We start from the raw sequence: 22,777 nt of genomic DNA, 5'->3' as shown, positions 1-22,777 counted from the left end.
CTGGCTTTTAGTATCCCTGGGTCTTTCATGGTAACAAGTTGAGTTCTGAATCAGCCTTTTCCTTTTTTTTTTTTTAATCTAATTATTCTTTTCTTAAGGGTAAGATACTGTTTTCAGATTTAACTGTTCATTCCAGCACAGAAAGATACTTAAAAGGTTCCCAAATAGGACTGCAGTGAAAAGGGATTTTGAAACTTTGTTGCACATTAGAATCACCTACAGAATTTTTAAACTACCCCAATTCCCAATTTTCTGTACCGCGTGTGTGTCTCAGATATCCACCAGTGTGTGCTGTGAAGCTTGAGAATATGTGATAATAATGCAAGAGTTGTCTTGGCATAGATGTACATGGGTACCTGGCATTTTAGTTGATTTTAAACATAACAAATAAAAATATCAGTTAATAAGTATTTAAAATATGCTATCTTAAATTTTAATTTATTACTGTTCCTAGTGCTTTTGCTTAGCTACTTGAGAGAAGTAACTTCTCTGCGTGATTTGGGTAATTTGTCTCATGTCTTGGCAGTGTGCAGCACTACTCTCTGGGTTGGTCAGGTGGACAAGAAGGCAACACAGCAGGATTTAACCAACCTGTTCGAAGAGTTTGGACAGATTGAGTCCATTAATGTAAGTATCAGTTCTTAAATATAATAGTGTAAGGTTTGGAAAAATATAGGGAGTTTTCAGTTACTTTGTATCTGCCCTTAATCACATTTTTGTGGGGATTATTTGACTCTGATCATTTTTGTGTTTATTCTCCTGCTATCTCCGTAATTAATTTTTCTTTTTTTAATGGAATTCTTACAAAATGTTCTTAGGGGCCTTACTGCAGTGTGGTAGTACTTGATTGCTAAAAACATCAGATGAGTTAGCAGGAACCATATGTATGATCTGGTTTAATTCTTTTTTTCCCTTTTTTAATGAAAATGGAGAGACTGAGTTAGAATTATCAGTATTTGCACCTGAGCATGTCCGTGATGGTGGAAACACAGCTGGACGGGAGGTCCCAGTCTTCTGCTGGCCTCCTTCCTCCCCTTCCCCACCTCGCCTTCTCAGAGCGAACCCCGAGGCAAGAAAACCTATGCGGCCTGAGCACAGTTCCCTCTCTCCTCAGTGTGATTCTTTCCCTGTACCCAGTCCCCTTCTTTGAATATTTTCTTCTTCCTGAAGGACTAATGTTTCTCCTTGGAGCTAAAACTAAGCCATGAAATGTTTTGTAGTCATTTGGTTGAGGAGACTTCAATCCTGATTTTATTCACTGTTACTGTACTTTAATGTCTTTTGGACATTTTTCATCATTATTTACCAGGAAATTAACTGGTTTTTCCTTTCTAGTCTTAGAGTCCTTACAGTCTCAATGTTCCTTATATGGCCAAATTTGACTTTCTGGTATTAGTAACAGCAGTGTTTATTTAAATTGAATTAGACCATTTTGAATTTTACTTTCAATGGGGTGTGACCTCATTGGAGCCTCACAGGAAGCTGGTTAATAAGTAATTCATATATTGTTACTTTACCAGGGAGGAACCTAAATGATTTGACTGAGTTACATGGATAGTAAATAACTGATTAGTTAATAAATAATAAATAATTGGTTGAGTGTTTCAACTTAGGTATTTCAGATTCCTCTTTTTATACCATAAAAGTGTTGAAGGCTTCTCTTTTTGTCTTTTTAAATTTCACCTGTCAGAATTTAAGTAATCTTTCAGAGTTTGTAATCATGTAACCTCTCAAATTTTTTCCTGATTTTGTACTACGTTTAAACTAATGGTTCTCAGCTCTAGCTGCATGTTAGACATGGGCTGACATTTGAAAAAATATGATGCCCATGATCAGTATCTTTAGATTCTTATCAAAGTGCCATAATTACACAGGTGAATTTGATGCAAAACCAGGAATCATTGCTCTGAACAGATCCTGAATCCAAGTGGCGTGCTGTATTTCACATTGTGTATGCCATGTCTAGGCTTTCTTGTACCACAGTCATTTGGACATCAGTGTGTCTCCCTCTTCTTCTGTCTTACCTTATAATAGTGTATTATTTACCAGTTATAGGCATTAAGTTATTTTGTGAAGTGAAGTGTACTAAATGGCTAGTGATAAAATCCAGGATTTGAAAAACTGATGGAAGACTTAATAAACCTTTCAGTTGGTTTGGGGGGAATTTGAAGACTGAGAAGAGTCCATTAGATTTAGAATTTAGTAGGTCATTAGCTTGAAGAAAATATTTTTGGTGGTTTGGGGAGGGTTTGGATCTACATTGCGAAAGATGAAGAATTATGTAAGGGGTTAGATAAGCTTCTCTTTTGAGAAGTTTGGAATTAAGAGTTGATAGCAGCAGCAGCAGCTTGAGATATTAGCAAGACTGAGGGAGAGGTTATTTTCACAGCTAAAGCTTATGTAATGACTCCTAATAAAGTGGTAGAAGACCTTGTAAGTTCTTTATAAAGTGAAATACTCCATGTATTTTTCTGAATTAATACATTAAAGATAATTTTATGATTTGGTAGTTTATAGAGTAGTTAAATGCTACAAAAATTGAGATCCTTATGGTGAGGCTATCTTCCTATTCATACTAAAATCTTTGTCTGGAAGTAGTTGGGCAAAGTAAAGTTTTATAAAATTGAAAAGCTTTCGTTTTATTGTTTGCTGTAGATTTTGGACTTTATATTAAAGATAAAATATTTTGGCCAAACAAAAATCCTTCTCACAATACCCAACATAACATTTGGAAAATTATAAATACTACTGTAAATAAATTACATGCTTCAAATATTCATTGTGTAGTGAAACTTTGATTGATATGTGATATTTAAGATTTCGTGTATATCAGGCTTAGAATGAGTCCCAGCTAGCTTCTGAACTTTTCTTTTTAAGTAATTGTATATGAATTGTACCAATAAACAGCCAGAGGAAGAAAGGGGGGAAATGATTCAGTATTATCAGTAATCAATGTTCTGTTCTATTAAAACCATAAAATGCCAGAAATGACTTGCCCTCCTAATACCGTTTCTAAAGAAAAAAAATTTTTTAACAGATGATTCCTCCCAGAGGCTGTGCTTATGTCTGCATGGTTCATCGACAAGATGCATTTCGAGCTCTTCAGAAACTTAGTTCCGGGTCGTATAAAATTGGATCCAAGGTCATTAAGGTGAGATTGGAGGACACATGCTCTTGTTTTATTAGATCGTAGAATTCTGTTTACTGTGTTGAATCCTTCTTTAGCGTTATGGGTAAACCTTGACAGAAATTTATTATTTCAGTATTATTAAAGTATAGAATTAGCTTGAGGTTAAACAATAACCAAACAAAACCTTATTCAAGCAGTTCTTTGAAATCGCACCTGCACAGTGCTCTTTAGTCGACCAGGACCCCATTTTATGAGCAGAGCTTTATCAGGCTTGTCTTTCATTCCTTTCTTCCCAGTGCTTCCTAATCCTAACCCAAAATTATACTATTGATGTCTCCTTTTTAACATCTTGTAATTCACATTTTATTTCTGCTATTTTGAAGATAATTTATTTTATCAATTTTTGTAACTGAATTAATAAATTTAAAATTACTTTCAAAGGAGTTAATACACCCATACTTTGTCCTTTTATGGCAGAGAGTTTCTCTTTGTAAGCTGAAGTGTCACTGGTCTCTTTCATGGAGTACCAAGATTTTGTTTAGCTAATTATCTAAGTATTTAATTGCTTAATTATAAGATCTTATCTAAATAATTATACCTAACTAAGTTGAGGTTTTTATGGTGTAAAGTAGATTTGGATTATATTGAGGAATGTATTGTTTTAAGATCATACTAAGAAGTGGCAGAAAGTGAAGAGGAACTAAAAAGCCTCTTGACGAAAGTGGAAGAGTGAAAAAGTTGGCTTAAAGCTCAACATTCAGAAAACTAAGATCGTGGCATCTGGTCCCATCACTTCATAGGAAATAGATGGGGAAACAGTGGAAACAGTGTCAGACTTTATATTTTTTGGGTTCCAAAATCACTGCAGATGGTGATTGCAGCCATGAAATTAAAAGACGCTTACTCCTTGGAAGGAAAGGTATGACCAACCTAGATAGCATATTCAAAAGCAGAGATATTACTTTGCCAACAAAGGTCTGTCTAGTCAAGGCTATGGTTTTTCCAGTGGTCATGTATGGATGTGAGAGTTGGACTGTGAAGAAGGCTGAGCGCCGAAGAATTGATGCTTTTGAACTGTGGTGTTGGAGAAGACTCTTGCAAGTCCCTTGGACTGCAAGGAGATCCAACCAGTCCATTCTGAAGGAGATCAGTCCTGGGTGTTCATTGGAAGGACTGATGCTGAAGCTGAAACTCCAGTACTTTAGCCACCTCATGTGAAGAGTTGACTCATTGAAAAAAGACTCTGATGCTGGGAGGGATTGGGGGCAGGAAGAGAAGGGGATGACAGAGGATGAGATGGCTGGATGGCATCACTGCCTCAATGGACATGAGTTTGAGTAAATTCCGGGAGTTGGTGATGGACAGGGAGGCCTGGAGTGCTGCGATTCATGGGGTCGCAAAGAGTTGGACACGACTGAGCGGCTGAACTGAAGAAGTGGAAATAAACCCCGTATTACAGACACCATCACTGTCTAATGCAGGTTTCATTTTACAAACAAAATCAGGAAATACATGGGAAAAAATTCTTTCATTATTATTATTCCAGCAGTGGTTTTTGTCCAGCTGATTTTTGAAACTAATTTTATTTGTATTTACATCATTAGCTTATAATTTTGTATATTTTAGCTTTTTTTTTTTAATAGTATAAATGCACTTTTTTTTTCTTCTCTTATAGATTGCTTGGGCTTTAAACAAAGGTGTGAAAACAGAATACAAACAATTCTGGGATGTGGATCTTGGAGTTACGTATATACCGTGGGAGAAAGTTAAAGTGGATGACTTGGAAGGTTTTGCAGAAGGAGGCATGATTGATCAGGAAACTGTAAATACTGGTAAGAACCCTACGGGGAGTTTTATTGTTTAAAACGTACTCTGAAAGCGTTATAACTGCTAAACATTTTGCATGATGGGGTGAATTGTGTTATTTCCTGGATTTTTTTCCACCTTGCACACAAGAGGGGAAAAAAATGAACCATTACCCTGTTCAATGTATATGCTTACTGCGATCTATTCATAAGTGTCAAAGTGTAGTGTTTCTAAAACTCTGAATGTAGCATTTCTTATGTATGCCTTTTTCTAAAGCTTCAGTCTTTGAGAGAGTTGTGAATATGGAGGCATCTTTAGACTAATTATTTTATTTACTTGAGTTTAAATGAGAACTGGGGATTTAGGATGGTGTTTCTTTAAAAAAAACTTCCAAGATTATAATATTTTGATTAGTATCTGTGTTGAGAATGGCAGGAATAGAACCTTGGTTTAGAGAGCTGTAGTTCAGATTCATGGAGCTCTGTAAAGCTTATAACCAAGTGATAATCTGACCTGTTCTTTTTAAAAATTTGTCTTTTTAGTTTTAAAAAATTCACAGGATAATGGATACTTGGGAAAGAATTGAAATATGATATACCTCATTTCTTGACATCTTAGCTCTTTACTAAAGTTAGCTTAATTTTAGGAGTAGTATTTTTGTTCTCTGGCCAGTGCACATGTTTTCAAACACTTTTTTTCAGTTGTTGTATTCTTGCAATTTCCTTCTCTCTCTCACTTGGATAGCTGCTCTTCCAGAACATTTATTCATTCAAAGCATGTTTCAGTTCCTGCTGTGTGCCAGGCATAATTTTAGGAACTGTGATTATAGCAGGGAGATAGACAACAATCCTTCCTCTCAGAGTGCACACTGTAGTACAGGGATGGACAACAGTCCTTGGGCCAGATCTTACTGGCTGCCTGTTCTGTAAATGAAGTTTTATTGAAACATAGCCATGGTCAGTCGTGTTTATCTATTGTATATGACTTTAAAATTCAACAACAGTTGAGTCATTGTAATGGAGAACACATGCCCGCACTGTCTAGAATACTTACAGCAAGAAGTGTTTGCCAACCCATGTTCTAGTGGGGAAAAATGGATAATAAACAAAGTAAATAAACTTAATAGTATTTCGCTGTTGGTAAGCCCTAAGAAAAAACAGAGCAAGGGATAGGCAGCATGATTGTGGTGCTTTTGCAGTTTTAAGTGAATGAAGAGGGTCTAGTGGAGCAGGTGATTTTCAGAGGGGTGAGATGTGCAGCTTTCTGGGAAAGAGTGGTTCATACAGAGAGAATGCAAGGTCTATTAAATGGTCACAAGAACAGAATGGCTTGAGTATAGTGAGAAGTGAGTAGTAGGAGATGAAGTCAGAGAGGCAGAGTGGCAAGGTCATGTGAAGTCTTACTAGCATTTTGATAACTGATGGGTGTGCTCTAAGGGAGATGAAGAACCTTTAGAAGGACCCGTTGGAGCTTCTTTGTGCTGCTTTTGCATTTTTCAGTATTTTCAGGAAGATTTTTCTATATTGGGTTAATGCTTTCCTTGTTGGCTCCCCTTGTACCTTGTGACAAAATATAGAATAAGGTTGGTTCCTCTTACATCAGGCAGCCTTGGAGATATGTCTCTCATTTCCCTTTTATGTGTTTTCTCTAGACTGAATATTTTAGCATCTTTGATTTGTGCCTCATTTCATGTTGTTTTGAACTCCTTAGTATCCTAATTGGATTTATCTCAGCAGAACCAAATAGAGTTTGTCCACAACACCTAGAGTTGTGGACACTTCTGGAAGATGAGCCGTGGTACAGGAAGGACCATTTGGACCTGGAGTAAATGTATTCATAGTAATAGAAAATGAAAAAGTGCATCCAGTCAAAGGAAATCAATTTCAAATATTTTATTTAGAGTGGGAAACGGTGAAAAGCTCAGAACCTGTTAAAGAGACGGTCCAGACAACTCAGAGCCCACCTCCAGCTGAAAAGGAGACAGTGGTCACAACCCAGGCAGAGGTTTTCCCTCCACCTGTTGCTATGTTACAGGTTAGTGCTGGGTGTTTTTTTTACTGTTCAATATGTTGTTTTACATTTCTGTTTTTACTCATTTTTTTTATTTTATAAAACTTGGGAGAAATTGTGCAAAATAGATTAACATTAAAATATAAGTATTTTGAAAATTTTCATTTAGGTAAGAAGTAATTCATATATAAATGCTTATTTACTGAACAAATTTATCGAGTGCCTGCTCTGTGACATTCACTGTTCAAGTCACTTGGGATAGGGAAGACCTCAGGGAAAGAAAACACGCATAAATCCCTACCCTTCTGGAGCATTTGTTCTCATTATGAGAGACAGAAACTAGGAAATTAGTAAGTTTATAAGATACTGTGCAAGGGAGAAGGTAGTATAAAACTATGATGTCAGGAGTGCCTCGGTAGGAGTTTAAAATTTAAAATAGGGTAGACTTTATTGAGAATGACATTTGAGCACCACTTACAGTTGCTGAGGCAGTTAATCATGTGGCTATCTCAAGAAAGCTTTGGAGGCAGAGGGAACAACCAGTGCAAAGGCCACAGCTGGGGATATTATGGGTGTGTTCCAGGAAAAACAAGTGAGCAAGAATAGTGAGGGAGAGGCAGCTTAGTGAAAGTGAGACTTCTTGGAGGACTTTGGTTTCACTCTCAGATGGGGGACCCCTTATTTTGAAGAAAGAAGTGACTCCATCTGGCTTTAAAGCATTGCTCTGGCAACTGCTTTGAGAATAGAATAGTGGGCCCTTATTAAAGCAGAGACAAGTTAAAAGACAATTGCAGCAATTCAGACAAGAGATGATGGTGGCTCGGACGAGACTGATGGCAGTGAAGTCAACAAGAGGCTGACAGATGCTAAGGCTGACAGATATTAAGTGTATTGTCATGGTATAATCAGTGCACATAATTGGATTTGAGTTGTGAGAAAAAACAGAGGCAAGGTTTTTGGTCTGAGAAATTGGAAAGATGGAGTTACCATTACCTGAGAATGTGAGACTGTGGAAGTGTGGTTTTGGGAAGGACAGAGGGAGTTCAGTTTTGTGCATGTGAAAGTTTGAACTGTCTTCCTGGACAACAAAATTGAGGTGTTGAATAGACCATTGATATAATGTGAACTTCAGGAGAGAGGTCGGCTTCCCTGCTGGCTCAGCTGGTAAAGAATCCACTTGCAATGTGGGAGACCTGGGTTCGATCCCTGGGTTGGTATGATCCGCTGGAGAAGGGAATGGCTACCCACTCCAGTATTCTGGCCTGAAGAATTCCATGGACTGTATAGTCCCTGGGGTCGCAAAGGGTCAGACATGACGGAGAGACTTTAACTTTTCTTCAGGAGAGAAGTACAGCCAGCCATGCCAAAATGCAGATAAATATTTGGGAATTATTGTACCTATTACGAGTAAAAGAATTTATGGTTAGGAGTAGAAAGCAAGTTAATGAGAAATTGCAGCCATTTTAAAGCTGATAGTGAGGGACGTGCTTCCTAATGGTGATTAGAGTGCATAACATAGTTAGGTGTTACAAACTTAGTGGGAGATGGCAGTTTAAAATTGAGTATGATATTCACTGTTGAGGAGGTGCCCATATTTTTGCATCACCTAAATATAAGGTAGATTTCACAATCTCCACATACACTCTGTTGAAAAATACTGTCTTCTACTTCAAGTAGGTTTACTTGTAAGAATACAGAAAGGAAAAAAAGCAACTTAATATGATGATGTTTGTTACCTTTCTATGAAACAGAAATCATTTACCTTTGGTTGTCCTGAGATGTAATCGTTGCAGATGGATAACATGGTGCATGGACTTTTTTTATTTTCTACCCCCAAGATTCCGGTAGCTCCAGCAGTGCCTGCAGTTAATTTAGTACCACCAACATTTCCTGTGTCAATGCCAGTTCCTCCTCCCGGCTTCAGTCCAATCCCTCCGCCTCCTTTTCTCCGAGCAAGTTTCAACCCTTCACAACCACCGCCTGGTAAGAATTCATTTTGTATTTGAACTCTGTTGAGAATTCTGTCATTTAAATTGTTCTCTTTCGAAGTTCAAATGCTATAAGAGCAGTGATTCTCAAACCAGAGCTTACGTCCGAATCACCTGTAAGGAGTGTTGAGGCACAGATTGCTGGGCCCAGCCACCTTCTGAATCAGTGGGACTGAAGTGGGGCAGGACAGTTCCATGTCTAACAAGTTCCCAGCTGATGCTTGTTGTTCACAGACCACACTTCTAAGAAGCATTTGACAGAGAAAAGATTTAAATGAATCTTTTAAAATCATTGAAATACTTCAAAATAATTTAACATTTATGTTGAAGTTTTTTATATAGAAGTCTACAGTTATCACCCATTTGTCAGAAAGTATGCATCAAATATATATAGATTGAAAAAAGTGAAAGTGTTAGTTGCTCAACTGCGACCCCGTGGATTCTAGCCTGCCAGGCTCCTCTGTCCATGGAATTCTCCAGGCAAGTATACTGGAGTGGGTTGCCATTCCATTCTCCAGGGGTTCTTCCCTACCCAGAGATTGAACCCAGGTCTCCTGCATTGCAGGCAGATTCTTTACCATCTGAGCCACTCTGGATCTAATAATATGTAGATTATTTCCAGTTTGACATTAGAAATTAAAGAATATCTTAAAGTGCTAATTGAATTTGTAGTAATTCTTTTGACCTAATTAATTTTGGTAAACAAAAAGGCCCTTAAATCATTGTTTCCATGTAAAAACTATGGACTACCTAACACATATCAATTAAATATAATTAATTGCTTATATGTAAGAGATACAGAGAGCCTAGAGCTTTTTATTATTAGATCATGGGAGGTTTAGAAGAATAAGGGATCAAATGATATATGTTGTTTTTCAAAATTGTTTATTTTTTTTGAACTTTATGAATTATTTGTATATTATGAAAAGAATGACTGAATTGATTTCTGTAATTTAAATCCTTAGTCATTGTTGAATACGGTTCCTAAAAACTGGAAACCAAACCAAAAATTAAACTCATTGTCTGTTGTAATTTGTCGTGTAATGTAAAATTTTTAAATTATAGTTTAATATATAATTTGAAGTTGATGAAGATTTTAGTAAGAACTGTACCTTTTTATATTTTAAATATTAGAGAATTACTCATAAAATAGCTTCTGTATTTGTCATTGAAAATTAAACTTTTCTCAGATTTCTTTTCTCAGAAGAAATACATGGTATTTCAAAAACCATATACATGTTTGCATTCACTTGTTGAAAATCATATTTTTTCCCCATTATTTTTAGCCACTTTTTCTAATGGAATATAATGGTAGTTCTGTATTTTAAAAATACAGAGAAGCAGGTTTATAGTTGGATCATGTGATATTTAAAATCAAGAAACTGCCAGTGGTAAATCTATTTTATTTATTTATTTTTATTAAGGTTTGTTTCAGTGCTCAAAACAGAATCTATATATATATCAGAGAAATACAGGAGCACATTTTACAGGCGACATTATTGCACATAATATTACAGCAGCTTGAAATACAATGCTTAACTCTCCCTCATGCAGTCATCAAGCTAACATAGAAACAGACTGCCTGGCTTGAATTAATGTTTGATTTGAGAGTATCACAGCGTGTGCCACAGGATTTAGACGAATGAGTAAACAAATAGTATATGTTCATGACAGGGATCTCTGTGCTTGTACTTTTTAGCCTACTGAGTGTCAAATAAGGTTGTGTGTATAAAAATAATTATTTAAATGGAAAATATATTCATAAATATGAGGTTGTAGTAAGGATTATATAATGAATGTAGAATTTCATTTATAGCTGTTGAAATCTTTGATTTAAAAGAAAGTAACTTTTTTGTTATTTTATTTTTGGTCTTTTTTTTCCCCATGCAGGTTTCATGCCTCCTCCAGTTCCACCCCCTGTTGTACCACCACCTACTATCCCACCAGTAGTACCAACATGTGAGTTTTCTACATTAAAAATTATGTGTTGGTTCTCATTCCTGTGAATTATTGTTACTTTTTTTTATTCTGAAAGTTGTCAGATAGTTGCATTTTTTTGGTTTTTTGGGTTAAATGATTTCTGACAAATCAGCAGTATTCTCTGACAGTCCAGATTTGCTCTATTGTATCAAGATTTTTTATAATTGTTTTATTTTAATCAAAAGTTCTCATTCTTTGTTTTTTTGTTTTGTTTTATGTATAAAATGTCTTAATCTGGAGCAGCTCCACCCACATTCCCTTTTTAAAAATCCTTCATGTCTTTGACTTGTTGAAAAGGAGTTCATTTTTATGTGCCTGTGTGCTCAGTTGCTTTAGTCGTGTCCAACTCTTTTCAGCCCTATGGACTGTAGCCCACCAGGCTCCTCTGTCCAGGGTATTCTCCAGGCAGCAGTCTGGAGTGGGTTGCCATACCCTGTTCCGGGGACTTTCTGACCCAGGGATTGAACCCCATCTCTTACATCTCCACGTTGGCAGGCAGATTGTTTACCACCAGCAGCACCTTGGAAGCCCTCCCTTCTCTACATAGGATCCCAAATAATGGATTTGGGTTTTTTGCTTCTTTGTGGTATCGAATTTGTTATTTTGTCTTCTTGAACCTCCTGCAGATAGAAAGTTTTTAGCATCATAGGCTTGTTTAGAACATGCTTCAACTTTTTTGGTAAGAAGACTTAACAAGTGGGGTTCTGTGGGCTTGATATTACTTCACGTCAAGAGCCATGCATGCAGTGCCTTCTTGTTCATGTTTAATGATGTCAGAATGGGTCAGAGCATTCAGATGGTGGAAGCTGGTCATTAAAAGTCGCCTTTCACATTGTTGTCTGATGCTTTCATCCTTTGATTATTATTGCCAGAATCTATCTTTTATTAGTTGCAAAGTGATCTTCTAAATTTTATGATCCCTTCCACATTTCTTAGCAAGAATTTGTTCTGTAAATTATATTTCATTACCTTGAAGGACAGGAGACCCAGGGTAGATGCTAAATTCTTTACTGCAAGTGCCATCTTTCAGAGTAACGAATTCTATTATCCATGATACCCAGTGGCTGAAGGTAGGGGAGAATTTCTCTTATTTCTTCTCTACTCCCTTCCCTCTATGTTTTCCCCCTTTGTTTTTAGTAACATGTATGGATTAATGGATTTATGCTTTCAAATAGTTAAATTCACTTTTCCTTTTGAAGTTCAGTTTGTTCATCTTTGTACAGTGAGACCTTTCATGTTACTGCTCTATCCTTTTGGGATGACTGTTATCAGTTTTTGGGAGCTTCTTAGCTTTTTGGCATAATATTGGACCAAAGGACTTTATTGTAAAGAGAGTATATTGTAGAGCCTACCTTTTGATATTGTAACTCATTTTTATTATATTTTTAAACTCCTTTTTCTGCTGGTGCTGTTAGACAACATGAGGATCCTTTTTATGTTACTGTTGATTAATTAGGAAGAACTGTTCATTTTTTCTGAAAATTAGAAAAATGTTCAGAAGCCATTTCTGAATTCACTGTTTACAGAGACTTACCCTACTTACTTAAGAGCCCATCCACCAATTTTACTTCTCCTTATTTTAATTATTTTGGAAAATCTGGGATCAATTAAAGGAAAAAAAGAAATACCATGTGTGCCAGATACTCACCTGATTGTTCACACTGTCTCATTTAATTCTCACAGTTCCCATATGGGATCTCAGGTCATTTTATCCCTGTTTTACAGCTTTGTTCTATGTTAACGGTTTGTCTAGGTAGTCTGGAGTTAAATGTGAGGATAAAACATTTTTTAGAATCCCAGAGTACATGACTAAATAGTGTTGTGACATAAATTTGACTAGAATTTCTCATTGTTCAATTGTAATTTTAATATTCCTCTAGCTTAGTTTTTAACATACATGTGCCATATAGACAGGACATTTCTACCCATTCTTTAAAACGAGATCTTTGTACCTTTTTATTTGTAGTTCTAATCTGATGAGTTTCTAACCTCATTTGACAAAAAGTAGTGAATGTAAAAGACCCTAGTACTTAGAATTTCTAGAGAATTGGGCAGGTTTTCACTCTCATTTGTTCGTCTTTGTATTTACACCAATCATTTCTGTACATTTAGATAGTCGCGTACTGACATCCGTGAAAAATTAACTAGGTTTTGTTTTCACTGATTCACTTTTGGCTGTGCTGGGTCTTCCTTCATTGCTGAATGAGCTTTTCTCTAGTTGTGGCAATACTCTCTAGTTATCGTAGGTGGACTTCTTGTTGCAGTGGCATCTCTTGTTGCAGAGCACAGGCTCGCGGGCTGTAGAGCACAGGCTCAAATAGTTGTGGTGTACAGGCTTAGTTGCTCCATGGCATGTGGGATCTTCCTGGATCAGGGATTGAACCAGTGTCTCCTGTGTTGGCAGGTGGATTCTTTACCATTGAGCCATGAGGGAAGCCCCATCTTTGAAAAATTATGATTTTAAGTGTGGGTCCTTATTTTACCAAACTTGTCTCTACTAAATATTTCTAAAAATTGTTTTACCCTATTTTTTTAAAAGAGGTTTCTAAGTATAATTTAGCCTCTTCCTGGTGTCTCATTTATCATTTTGAGTATCAGTTACTATATTTATAATGTGCTGGGTAATACAGTTCCGTTCAGTCACTTAGTCATGTCCAACTCTTTGCAACCCCATGGATGCAGTGCGCCAGGCCTCCCTGTCCATCACCAACTCCCAGAGCTTGCTCAGACTCATGTCCATTGAGTTGGTGATGCCATCCAACCATCTCATCCTCTATTGTTCCCTTCTCCTCCTGACTTCAATCTTTCCCAGCATCAGCGTCTTTTCCAGTGATACAGAGATGCCATTAAATGAAATACTCAGGCTCCCAGAGGTTAGTTTTCATCATAAATGAAATAAAGGGACCAGAAGAGAATTCACATATGTCATGTCAACTGAGCAGTCTCACCAGATAATTGGGAGAAGAGGCTAGGAGGTGATTTAAAACTTCAGGACCAGTGTTGGTCATGCTTAATATTTTAACTTGGCACATTAATTGATTAGCTAATTAAATCTGAACTGTATATTCTCCTTCTTTAAACAGCTTTAGTGCAGCCGCCATTATCTATGACTCCAGAAACTGTGAAAGATGTTGGATTTGGTAGCCTTGTTTTACCAGGTGGTTCTGTTGCCAGCAGTCTTGCTACTGCCACTCTGCCAGCTGGAAATGTTTTTAATCCTCCAACGAAACAAGCAGAGCCTGAAGAAAAAGTACCTCATCTTATTGATCACCAGATTTCTTCTGCAGAAAACACCAGATCAGGTAAAAAAAAAAAAAGTAAAAAGAAATTCCCAGAAAGACATAGTTAAATCATAAGTACTACTTCTCTGTATTGGTGTTTAATTCTGAGGTGTCATGCATATGTAACCGATTCAGTGCATGGATATTGCAGCTTTTAAAAAAAGAAAAAAAAAATCACTGTCTCCTAAAATTTCTATTAAAAACAAATTTGGCATTCTATTCAGGATAGTATATATTTTGACACCTTTTTGTTAAGACTTCTCAGTTTTTTTGGCCTATTGGGACTTTTTTAATGTGTTGTTATCAAAATAAGATTGCACAAAATATGTATACCAACAGAAAGATTAAAACAAACCAATATAAGGTATAGCTTCTATCAGATATTCAGCTAGGTCTAGAAGATAAGTGTGTTGTTTGAAAGCGGCAAGTCTTTTTTTTTTTTTTTAATGACATTACTGTTAGAAATGCTTTTGTTAAATAAAGGTGGAGGATTGCTGTAAAACCTGACGTTTTAGTTTAACTTAAAAAGATATCATGTAAAGATTTTAGGTAAGAGGTCCACTTTGTTTTCATATTTAAATTTTACTATGTGTGGTATTTATAATTTTAGCTTTAATTTTTATTTAATATCTGGTATACCTTGGTTCTTGGGGAGATACAAGTAGCTGACTACTGGAAATTATAGCATGAATAATTATAAATAAAGTAAGTCCTCTGTATACAAATGAGTTCTGTTCTGAGAGCACGTTCGTAAGTCCAGCAAAAGTTAGCCTAGGTACCCAACCAACACCATTGGCTACACTGTACTGTAATAGGTTTATAATACTTTGCACACAAATAATACATAAAAAGCAAACACTGAAAATGTTTTTAATCTTACAGTACAGTACCTTGAAAAGTACAGTAGTACAGCATAACAGCTGGCGACAGGGGCTGGCTTGAGTGAACAGGCAAGAAGCGTTACTGCCTAGAGGAGGATGGAGGGATAGTGCTGCCCTCTGTATGCAGCACTGGGCAGTCAGGTACACAGGAGTGCATGCAGGTGACCGTGCTAGACGTGTGAATGAACCTAGTGACTGGGCGTGAACACACGTTGACATCTTTGAAAGTTCCCACCTTGAAGGTTCGTATGTAGGGGACTGAAGTGTATCATTTCTTTTTCACACCAGGGTGATTGATTATGTTATTGTTTTCCTTTCCATTTTAGTGATTCCAAATGAAATTTCAAGTGGCCCTGCGATTTTAGGACAGCCGCCAAATGTGACAAGCAATTCTGGAATTCTGGGAGTCCAAAGACCAAACGTATCCAGTAATAATGAAATTCTTGGAGTCCGGCCATCTAATGTTTCCGGTAGTTCTGGGATTATTGGACCCCAGCCACCAAATATTCTAAATAACTCTGGAATTTTGGGATTACAGCCACCAAATGTGTCAAGTAGTTCTGGACTTTTGGGAGTGCTCCCCCCAAATATGCCTAATAATTCTGGACTTATCGGAGTACAGCCACCTGGTATCCCAAGTACTTCTGGGCTTTTGGGAACACAACCACCAGCTGGGCCTCAAAACTTACCCCCTTTAAATCTTCCTAATCAAAGGATGCCTGCAATGCCAATGTTAGACATTCGTCCAGGACTGATCCCACAGACGCCTGGACCACGATTCCCTTTAATACAGCCTGGAATTCCACCCCAGCGGGGACTCCCTCCCCCAGCAGTACTTGATTCAGCTCTGCATCCACCACCCCGTGGTCCTTTTCCTCCAGGAGATATTTTTAGTCCACCTGAAAGACCTTTTCTAGTTCCTGGAAGACAAAATGTAGACAATGTTCCTAACCCAGAGAAAAGGATACCACTTGGGAATGATAACATTCAGCAGGAAGGTGACAGAGATTACCGGTTTCCTCCCATTGAACCCAGGGAAGCCATCAGTAGACCTCCCCCGGTGGATGTTAGGGATGTGGTTGGACGACCTGTTGATCCACGAGAAGGTCCTGGAAGGCCTCCGTTAGACGCTAGAGATCATTTTGGAAGACCTCCTGTAGATATCAGGGAGAATCTCGTGAGGCCAGGCATAGATCATCTTGGCCGAAGAGACCACTTTGGCTTTAATCCAGAGAAGCCCTGGGGACCCAGAGATTTTGATGAGCGAGAGCATCGAGTTCTACCTGTCTATGGCGGTCCAAAAGGCTTACATGAAGAAAGAGGTAGATTTCGGTCTGGAAACTACCGGTTTGATCCTCGAAGTGGTCCTTGGAACAGAGGATTCGGACAAGAAGTTCACAGAGATTTTGATGACCGCAGAAGACCCTGGGAGAGGCAGAGGGACAGGGATGACAGAGATTTTGATTTCTGCAGAGAAATGAATGGGAATCGTCTTGGACGAGATAGAATTCAAAACACCTGGATCCCCCCTCCTCATGCTCGGGTTTTTGAGTTTTTTGAAGGGGCCACTTCTCAACGAAAAGGTGATAACGTGCCTCAGGTTAATGGTGAAAATACTGAGAGACACGCCCAGCCACCGCCTTTACCAGCGCAGAGTGATCCTGAACTGTATGAGAAACTGGCCTCCTCAAGTGAGATAAACAAGAAGAGTGACACAGTTGCTGATATAGAGAGTGAACCAGTGGTAGAAAGCACAGAAACTGAGGGGACATAATCATCACTCAGTAGGTAAAAGATACATTTTGTAAAGTTGTCATCTCTCTGTAATAGATTAATGGCTGACTGGACCATAGTTGTTCACTTTCGTCTGCCAGAATTAAGTTAATCTGATGTTCATGTTCACCTTTCTCTTAAAATAATTGTACAACTGACTTGTATAGACATTGTTCTTAATATGAACATGGTAGGTAAACATTTTTTTATTTTTCTGATAAAATACAAATGTTGCCCCCTGATTCTTTTAACTTCAAGGAAATGAATAACAGCTTGTCAGAGACTTCCTATGGAAGAAAGAATTTTTTTTAGATACTACCATTAGGTTGGATATGGTAATAGATATATTTCAGAATAGCAAGTGATGGTATATCTTACCCATATCTTTAGGCTGCTGCAGAATTTTAAGGTAATAGACAAAGCTGTGATATTTTATGCAAAGACTGGCTCTAAATATTTGAGGAGCACAATACAGAGATTTTAAAAAGTGATTTTGTAAAATCTACACTCTGGTCTCTGTTTCTCCAAAGTAAGTGTTTGTGATTTGTTCCTCATACTGCAGTGAGTTCAAAAGAAAAAAAGAAAACAACATCAATATTAAAGTACGTTTCAATGTTGGGTGAACTTTGTTTTTAGATGCCAATAAAACTTCTTTGTTTGATAACAGTGTTCTAGGAATTGTATTTTTTTAACCTACAAATTCTTAAAACCATGGATCATTGGCAGCATGTGCTTAGTTGTTGCAGAAGTTTTCTATTACTCTTAGTAACAACAAAGAACCATGTGTGGAAAAAGCATGTACTTTGATATAAAAAATCATGCAGTCTTATTAGTATATGTGTAATACCTGTGCATTTTTATTGTGTAAGTCATATGTAGATTTTTCTGTTTCTCTGTATGTCTGTTTCATGCACATACAGAGAAAAATAGAAAGTTGATAGTTCAGATAATAAAATATTCTTTAAAACTAGGTAGAAAATTAGAGAAATTTGGCTAACTGACATTGCTCATAGTTACAGCTCCTAGCCTCTATGATGGTAAAATAAGAAATATTGTAAAGAGAGAACACTGACAGTATGGCAGTTCTTAGTACAGTGAAGCATGAAGTCAGATTTAGCATGGAGCCGAATTTCACGTAAATGCTTGCATTGCTTTCTTTCACATTATATTTGCTATTCTGCATAGATAGTGCTTGTACTTACTGATACTTACTGGTCACTTGCCTAAAGTGAATTCCTTAATTGCATAAAATGTAGAGGTGTGAGTGTTGATGGATTTAAAAACATTCATTTGTATTCCAGAAACAGTGTGTCCATCATGGGTTTTGTAGGCTCTGGGTGACACTGTTTCAGATTAGCCTCCAAGGTAAACCTGAGTAGCAGAAAAATTGGGGATTAGTTTCCTGTTATATTTATTATTATTTGCTTTTGCATTTCATTTATTTGCTGATTGTTTCTCCTTTGGGTTTTACATATATACACACATATATAAAACCATTGGTGTTTTTTTGTTTCTAATGAAGGCTTTCATTTGGTCCTGTGAGTAGTCATTTGTTTCCTCTTCTGATAATTCATCATTGGTTTTATCTAAAATTCTTCAGTTATGCTTGTCAAGCTTCTCCCAGAAATGATAGCCATACACCAGCCATTTAAAATTGGGTGGTTTTGCTTACCTCTTGTGATCTAGAGATCCTTAAGGTTCCTCGCCAGAAATATTCTTTTCTTCTTACATGTTCTGAAATAGAAATAGTATGTTATTTATTTTGTTTTTTTGGAAAAGTAGATGAGAATGGAAATCTGATGTTTATTTCTAAGGTCATTGAATTCAGTCCAGTAATTTGAGTTGGTTTCCTATCATTTCCTTGGGGTAATGGGGAGAACTGACACTGGTCCAAAGTTTTAATGTTCTGGAAAGATTTGTCTTGCCCTTAAGGAAATTATATTAACTGGAATTTCTTTCAAACTGTTCAGTACTTTGGTTGCATTTATCATTATTAAAACTGACATTGTATTAAGTAGCCACAAAAAAAGTGAGACTTTCAGTGAATTTTGATCCCAAGCTTTTTTCACCCTTGGGCTTTCATGTGCAAACTTGAAAACAAAATGTGTACAAGTATTGCCCTGGCTTGAAGACTCTGATGGTGGACGTTTGCTGATCAGCTGTCAGTGCTGTATCCTCGAGACCCATCTTGAAAGGGTGCGACACTCTTAAAACAGCTGAAAAACATTTATGTCTAGTTATGCTCACTTTATCTTTTATTGTCGTGTCATGTTTGAGTGAAAGGATAGTATTCATCCTGATACCAAACTTCCAAAACTGATACTTTCACTATTTTTTTTAAGATGATGGAGAGAAAAGTTAATTGTCTTACTTTGCTAAGTTTGACTTAAGACCGGTCACATTTTTGACCCTTTTGTTCACAGTACTGCTGTCACTAGAATGCTAGCGCTTCGAAACGGGCAAGGAGTAACCTAAATATTTCAGTAAAATACTTTGAACTGCCGCAGGCAGTAATTACGTCAGACGTGAGGTCACATAGTTTTTATTTGTGATAGAGAATGATACAGCTTCTTCTGGTGTTAGTAGATTGCAACATTAATAGATATTCATCTTTAAATTTTTGTCTTTAAACATTCCATTGAACATTGGCTTCTGTTAGCATGAATGCATATACTGCACTTTGATCATCTCTGTTGTAGGTAGAAACTTCTTTTAGAGCAGGTAGTCTTTACAGCATATCATCAGTGAAATGTTACTTTAATTTTATTTCATTGTGTAGGGTGGACAGAAGACTAGGAAAGCATTGTAAGATGGAATAGTATAAAGTTGCTTGTTTAAAACTCTGGAAATCACTTCCTGTAATATTTAATTAATGCAGTTATTATTTAAGCTATACGTTCTTACCAGGGCAGTTTCCTTTGTTCTGATAATTTAGTTGCTTCCACAAATTTGTTGGCCATTTTTCACTCAAACAAAATACAGCTTTATGGAGTGACACATTTGGAATTGTTTTGGGAATGGGGCAGTTTTGTTACATTTAAAAAGAATAAGTTGCCTCTTTTAGTTTGAAAAAGTATTTTTTAAATAAACACTAGTTCATCAGATCTAAGGTGCCATTAATTGTAAGAAACACCATTCAGAAATTTAAAAATGCTTCCAATATGACATGTCAGTGATTATAAGATGCATTCGTAATTCAGGAATGTCAAATGTAAAACTGGTCTTAGAATCAAAGAAATATGGTATTTCTTTGGTATGTGTATATATATATGGAATATATATGTGTGTGTATATATATATATTCCATATATATATTCTCTTACTCATTAATGATTTAGGAAAATTTTTGATTTTTTTGTCATTGTATATATTTTAGATGGGCACAACATTTAGTGAAAAAATTTAACATTCAATTAAAAATAACTTTGTTATACCTTATGTGCCTTCATCATTATTATTGGGTGCTATGTTAATAAAATGTTTTGAGGGCTTTTAACTCTTTCAAAGAAGAGCATTAACATATTACTCTTTAAATGTAGGAGAGGAGAGCAAGTGTATGTTCATTTTTAAGATAGGCAAAATTAAAATTATGTAAGCAATCTTAAATACTACAGTGTGGCAGAGAATTATAAATGTTTCCTTAATTGATAATGCTGTGGTTTTATAGGAAACGTATTTTAAACCATAAGTAGGCTCTAAATAATTTATTTTCTACTAATGAAAAGTCAGGTTACAACATTTTTTAATGGGAGATTTAAAAACAAGATACCTTGATGCAGACTTTCTGGAACTAGAATTTAAAATTAATGGCCCAGATTGTTTTCTTTGGGGGGCATACTTTAAATAGAGGGCATGGGTACTGAAAGCTATTTGAAATGCACTTTCTCTGTGGTTTTTAGCCAGGAAATGTGTGACAGAGTCACCTGTGGAGCTCTTTGAAAATATGGGGTTGAGGGGTGGTCACTGCAGACTTACTAATGCAGAATCTCCTGGGGAGATACATATTTATACACATACACAAAGACACACACACACCTTCCATGTATTACCACTTTAGATATGTTAAAATCTGTAAATATTTAATGTACCATACACTTGAGATTTTTAAGGTTTTTTTTTTTTTTTTTCAAGTAAAACAGTGATACAGAGTTTTTACTGTTTCAATAAAGTATATACTTAATTGTGGTAATTGGTATTGGCAGATGAATAAAGTCCATCATCACAAATGTTTTACATTCGAGTTAATCTAAAAATGAATTATAGCAAGAAAGGGATGGAAGGAAGTGTATAGGAGATGGTTTTATAAGAAGTATTTTTGACTCAACTGAAACCTTGTTACAGGATACCTCTAGATACCATGTAATTAAATGCTTTGCTTATAGAAAGTGCCCCTTTGTAACAAAAGTCCTGGTCTTATCAGGAATTAGGAGAAAGGTTTCTGGTAGGACTACTTAGACGTGGGTTGCACATCAAAAGCTAATGCGATCCAGTGCGTTGTTTTGGCATGAGCTTTGCTCATTTTTCTTCCCTCTACTTCATTCTCTTTTTCACCAGGAGGCTCTTTGCCTCGTATGGACACTTAGAATCACTCTGCCTTGTTCTAGTCAAAATGCAGAACAGATATTCCAAGTAATTTATAAAAAATACATGCAGGGTGTCACAGGGGGTGAAATGGTGCCAGTGGGCTAACTTTAGATTGTATGAGAAGCATTAGGTGGTTCAGGCAGTAGGATGACCTACTGTCTGAGAAGCCAGAACCCTGGAGGTGGTAGAGTGTGCACTTGGAACTCGTGACCTTGGGCCCTTAGTTCAGTGAGAATAGAGGAGATCGTTTCATGAGCATGTTGGACTTACACAGCAGGGGCAGGATGCAGAACTTGGCTGCCCTGTGATGCTTGTCCTTGCCCCACTATCTCACACACACACCACACCCCTACGCCTGCCACGGGCTGCTATCACTGTTTCGTCTTATTTTTTCTGCCTTTCTCAGAATTCTTATCCTTCTCATAGAACCTCCCATCCTCCTTTTTAACCCGTCAGTCCAAGCAGAGACCATCAGTTTGGGTTTGTCTGTTGAAAGCAGTTTGCTGCTCCTTTGCTTAGTGATTTCTAAGGTCGTTTCCAGCGTTTAAATACCTTGAGTCATTAAGTTTTGTCTTCTGTAAAAGACGAGCTGAGGAAACAGGCTGGACAGAGAGAAAGGCTAATAATATTGGAACACTTTTGAAGAGAACACAGTTCTTACTACCTTTAGGTTTTTGTAACTGGCTTTTAATGTTTCTAGATGTCTGTCTTTGGCCAAGTGATTGCATCTCTCTCAGCATCATTTCTTAACAGCTAGCCTGCAGGCTGTCTTGTTTTTCTTTTTTTTTAAGTTGATAATATTAGGTAATATTTAATAGACATACACCATGTGACAAGAACCGGGGTGATTTTATTAGCATCATAATGTAATCCTCATTGACAGTCCAATGAGGTATTTGTTATTTTAATATCTCTTACGAAAGAGAGGCACAGATTTAATATCCTAAGATCTCACAGCTCGCAAATGTTTCAGCAAAGATTGAAACCCAAGCCTGTCAGATTAAAAACTTAACCACTTAAAGTGCCAGACACATGTGGCAGAGGCTCACCAACTATTAGTTCCTCTTCTCTTTAGAAAAGGCAGATAAATTTGGTGCAGAAGAATGTAAACTTGAACAGCCCTACCAGGCTTATCCTTAAGTAGGGAAAGGCTGCAGGGAAGCACTCAGCTGGTGTTTGCGTTGTTCAAGTGTCTGTGGCGCTTTCTTCTCTTCCAGTGGCTGAAGGTTCACTTCAGGTTCATTTGCTTAGATTCTGCTTTCAGGATTTGTTTTTTTTCCTGAAGTGGTACCATAGCATAATATTGTTAACTTTTAAGTAACTTGCTACTCCGGAGGCAGGTTT

General features: G+C 36.9%; 1 protein-coding gene across 9 annotated transcripts in view; it reads left to right on the top strand.

Moving 5' to 3' along the window:
* The window catches only part of SCAF8 (SR-related CTD associated factor 8), a 312,229-nt gene that overhangs the window by 70,638 nt on the left and 218,814 nt on the right, over positions 1-22,777 (top strand). For 5 of the 9 annotated variants that reach the window (XM_025294995.3, XR_003112095.3, XR_006639628.1 and 2 more), the window contains exons 13-20: positions 527-627; positions 3,038-3,151; positions 4,806-4,962; positions 6,837-6,970; positions 8,785-8,929; positions 10,825-10,893; positions 13,998-14,216; positions 15,403-16,864. In XM_025294995.3, coding sequence (XP_025150780.1) covers positions 527-627; positions 3,038-3,151; positions 4,806-4,962; positions 6,837-6,970; positions 8,785-8,929; positions 10,825-10,893; positions 13,998-14,216; positions 15,403-16,850 — 2,387 coding nt within the window. In that variant the 3' untranslated portion in view covers positions 16,851-16,864. Of the gene's footprint in view, positions 1-526; positions 628-3,037; positions 3,152-4,805; positions 4,963-6,836; positions 6,971-8,784; positions 8,930-10,824; positions 10,894-13,997; positions 14,217-15,402; positions 17,514-22,777 lie in introns of those variants that run through there. The other 4 variants (XM_025294994.3, XM_025294998.3, XM_025294996.3 and 1 more) reach the window with 2 other exon arrangements.

The sequence above is a fragment of the Bubalus bubalis genome, chromosome 10 (genome assembly GCF_019923935.1).
Source record: "Bubalus bubalis isolate 160015118507 breed Murrah chromosome 10, NDDB_SH_1, whole genome shotgun sequence".
NCBI lineage: Eukaryota > Metazoa > Chordata > Mammalia > Artiodactyla > Bovidae > Bubalus > Bubalus bubalis.
This window is presented reverse-complemented; position numbering and strand designations above follow the sequence as displayed.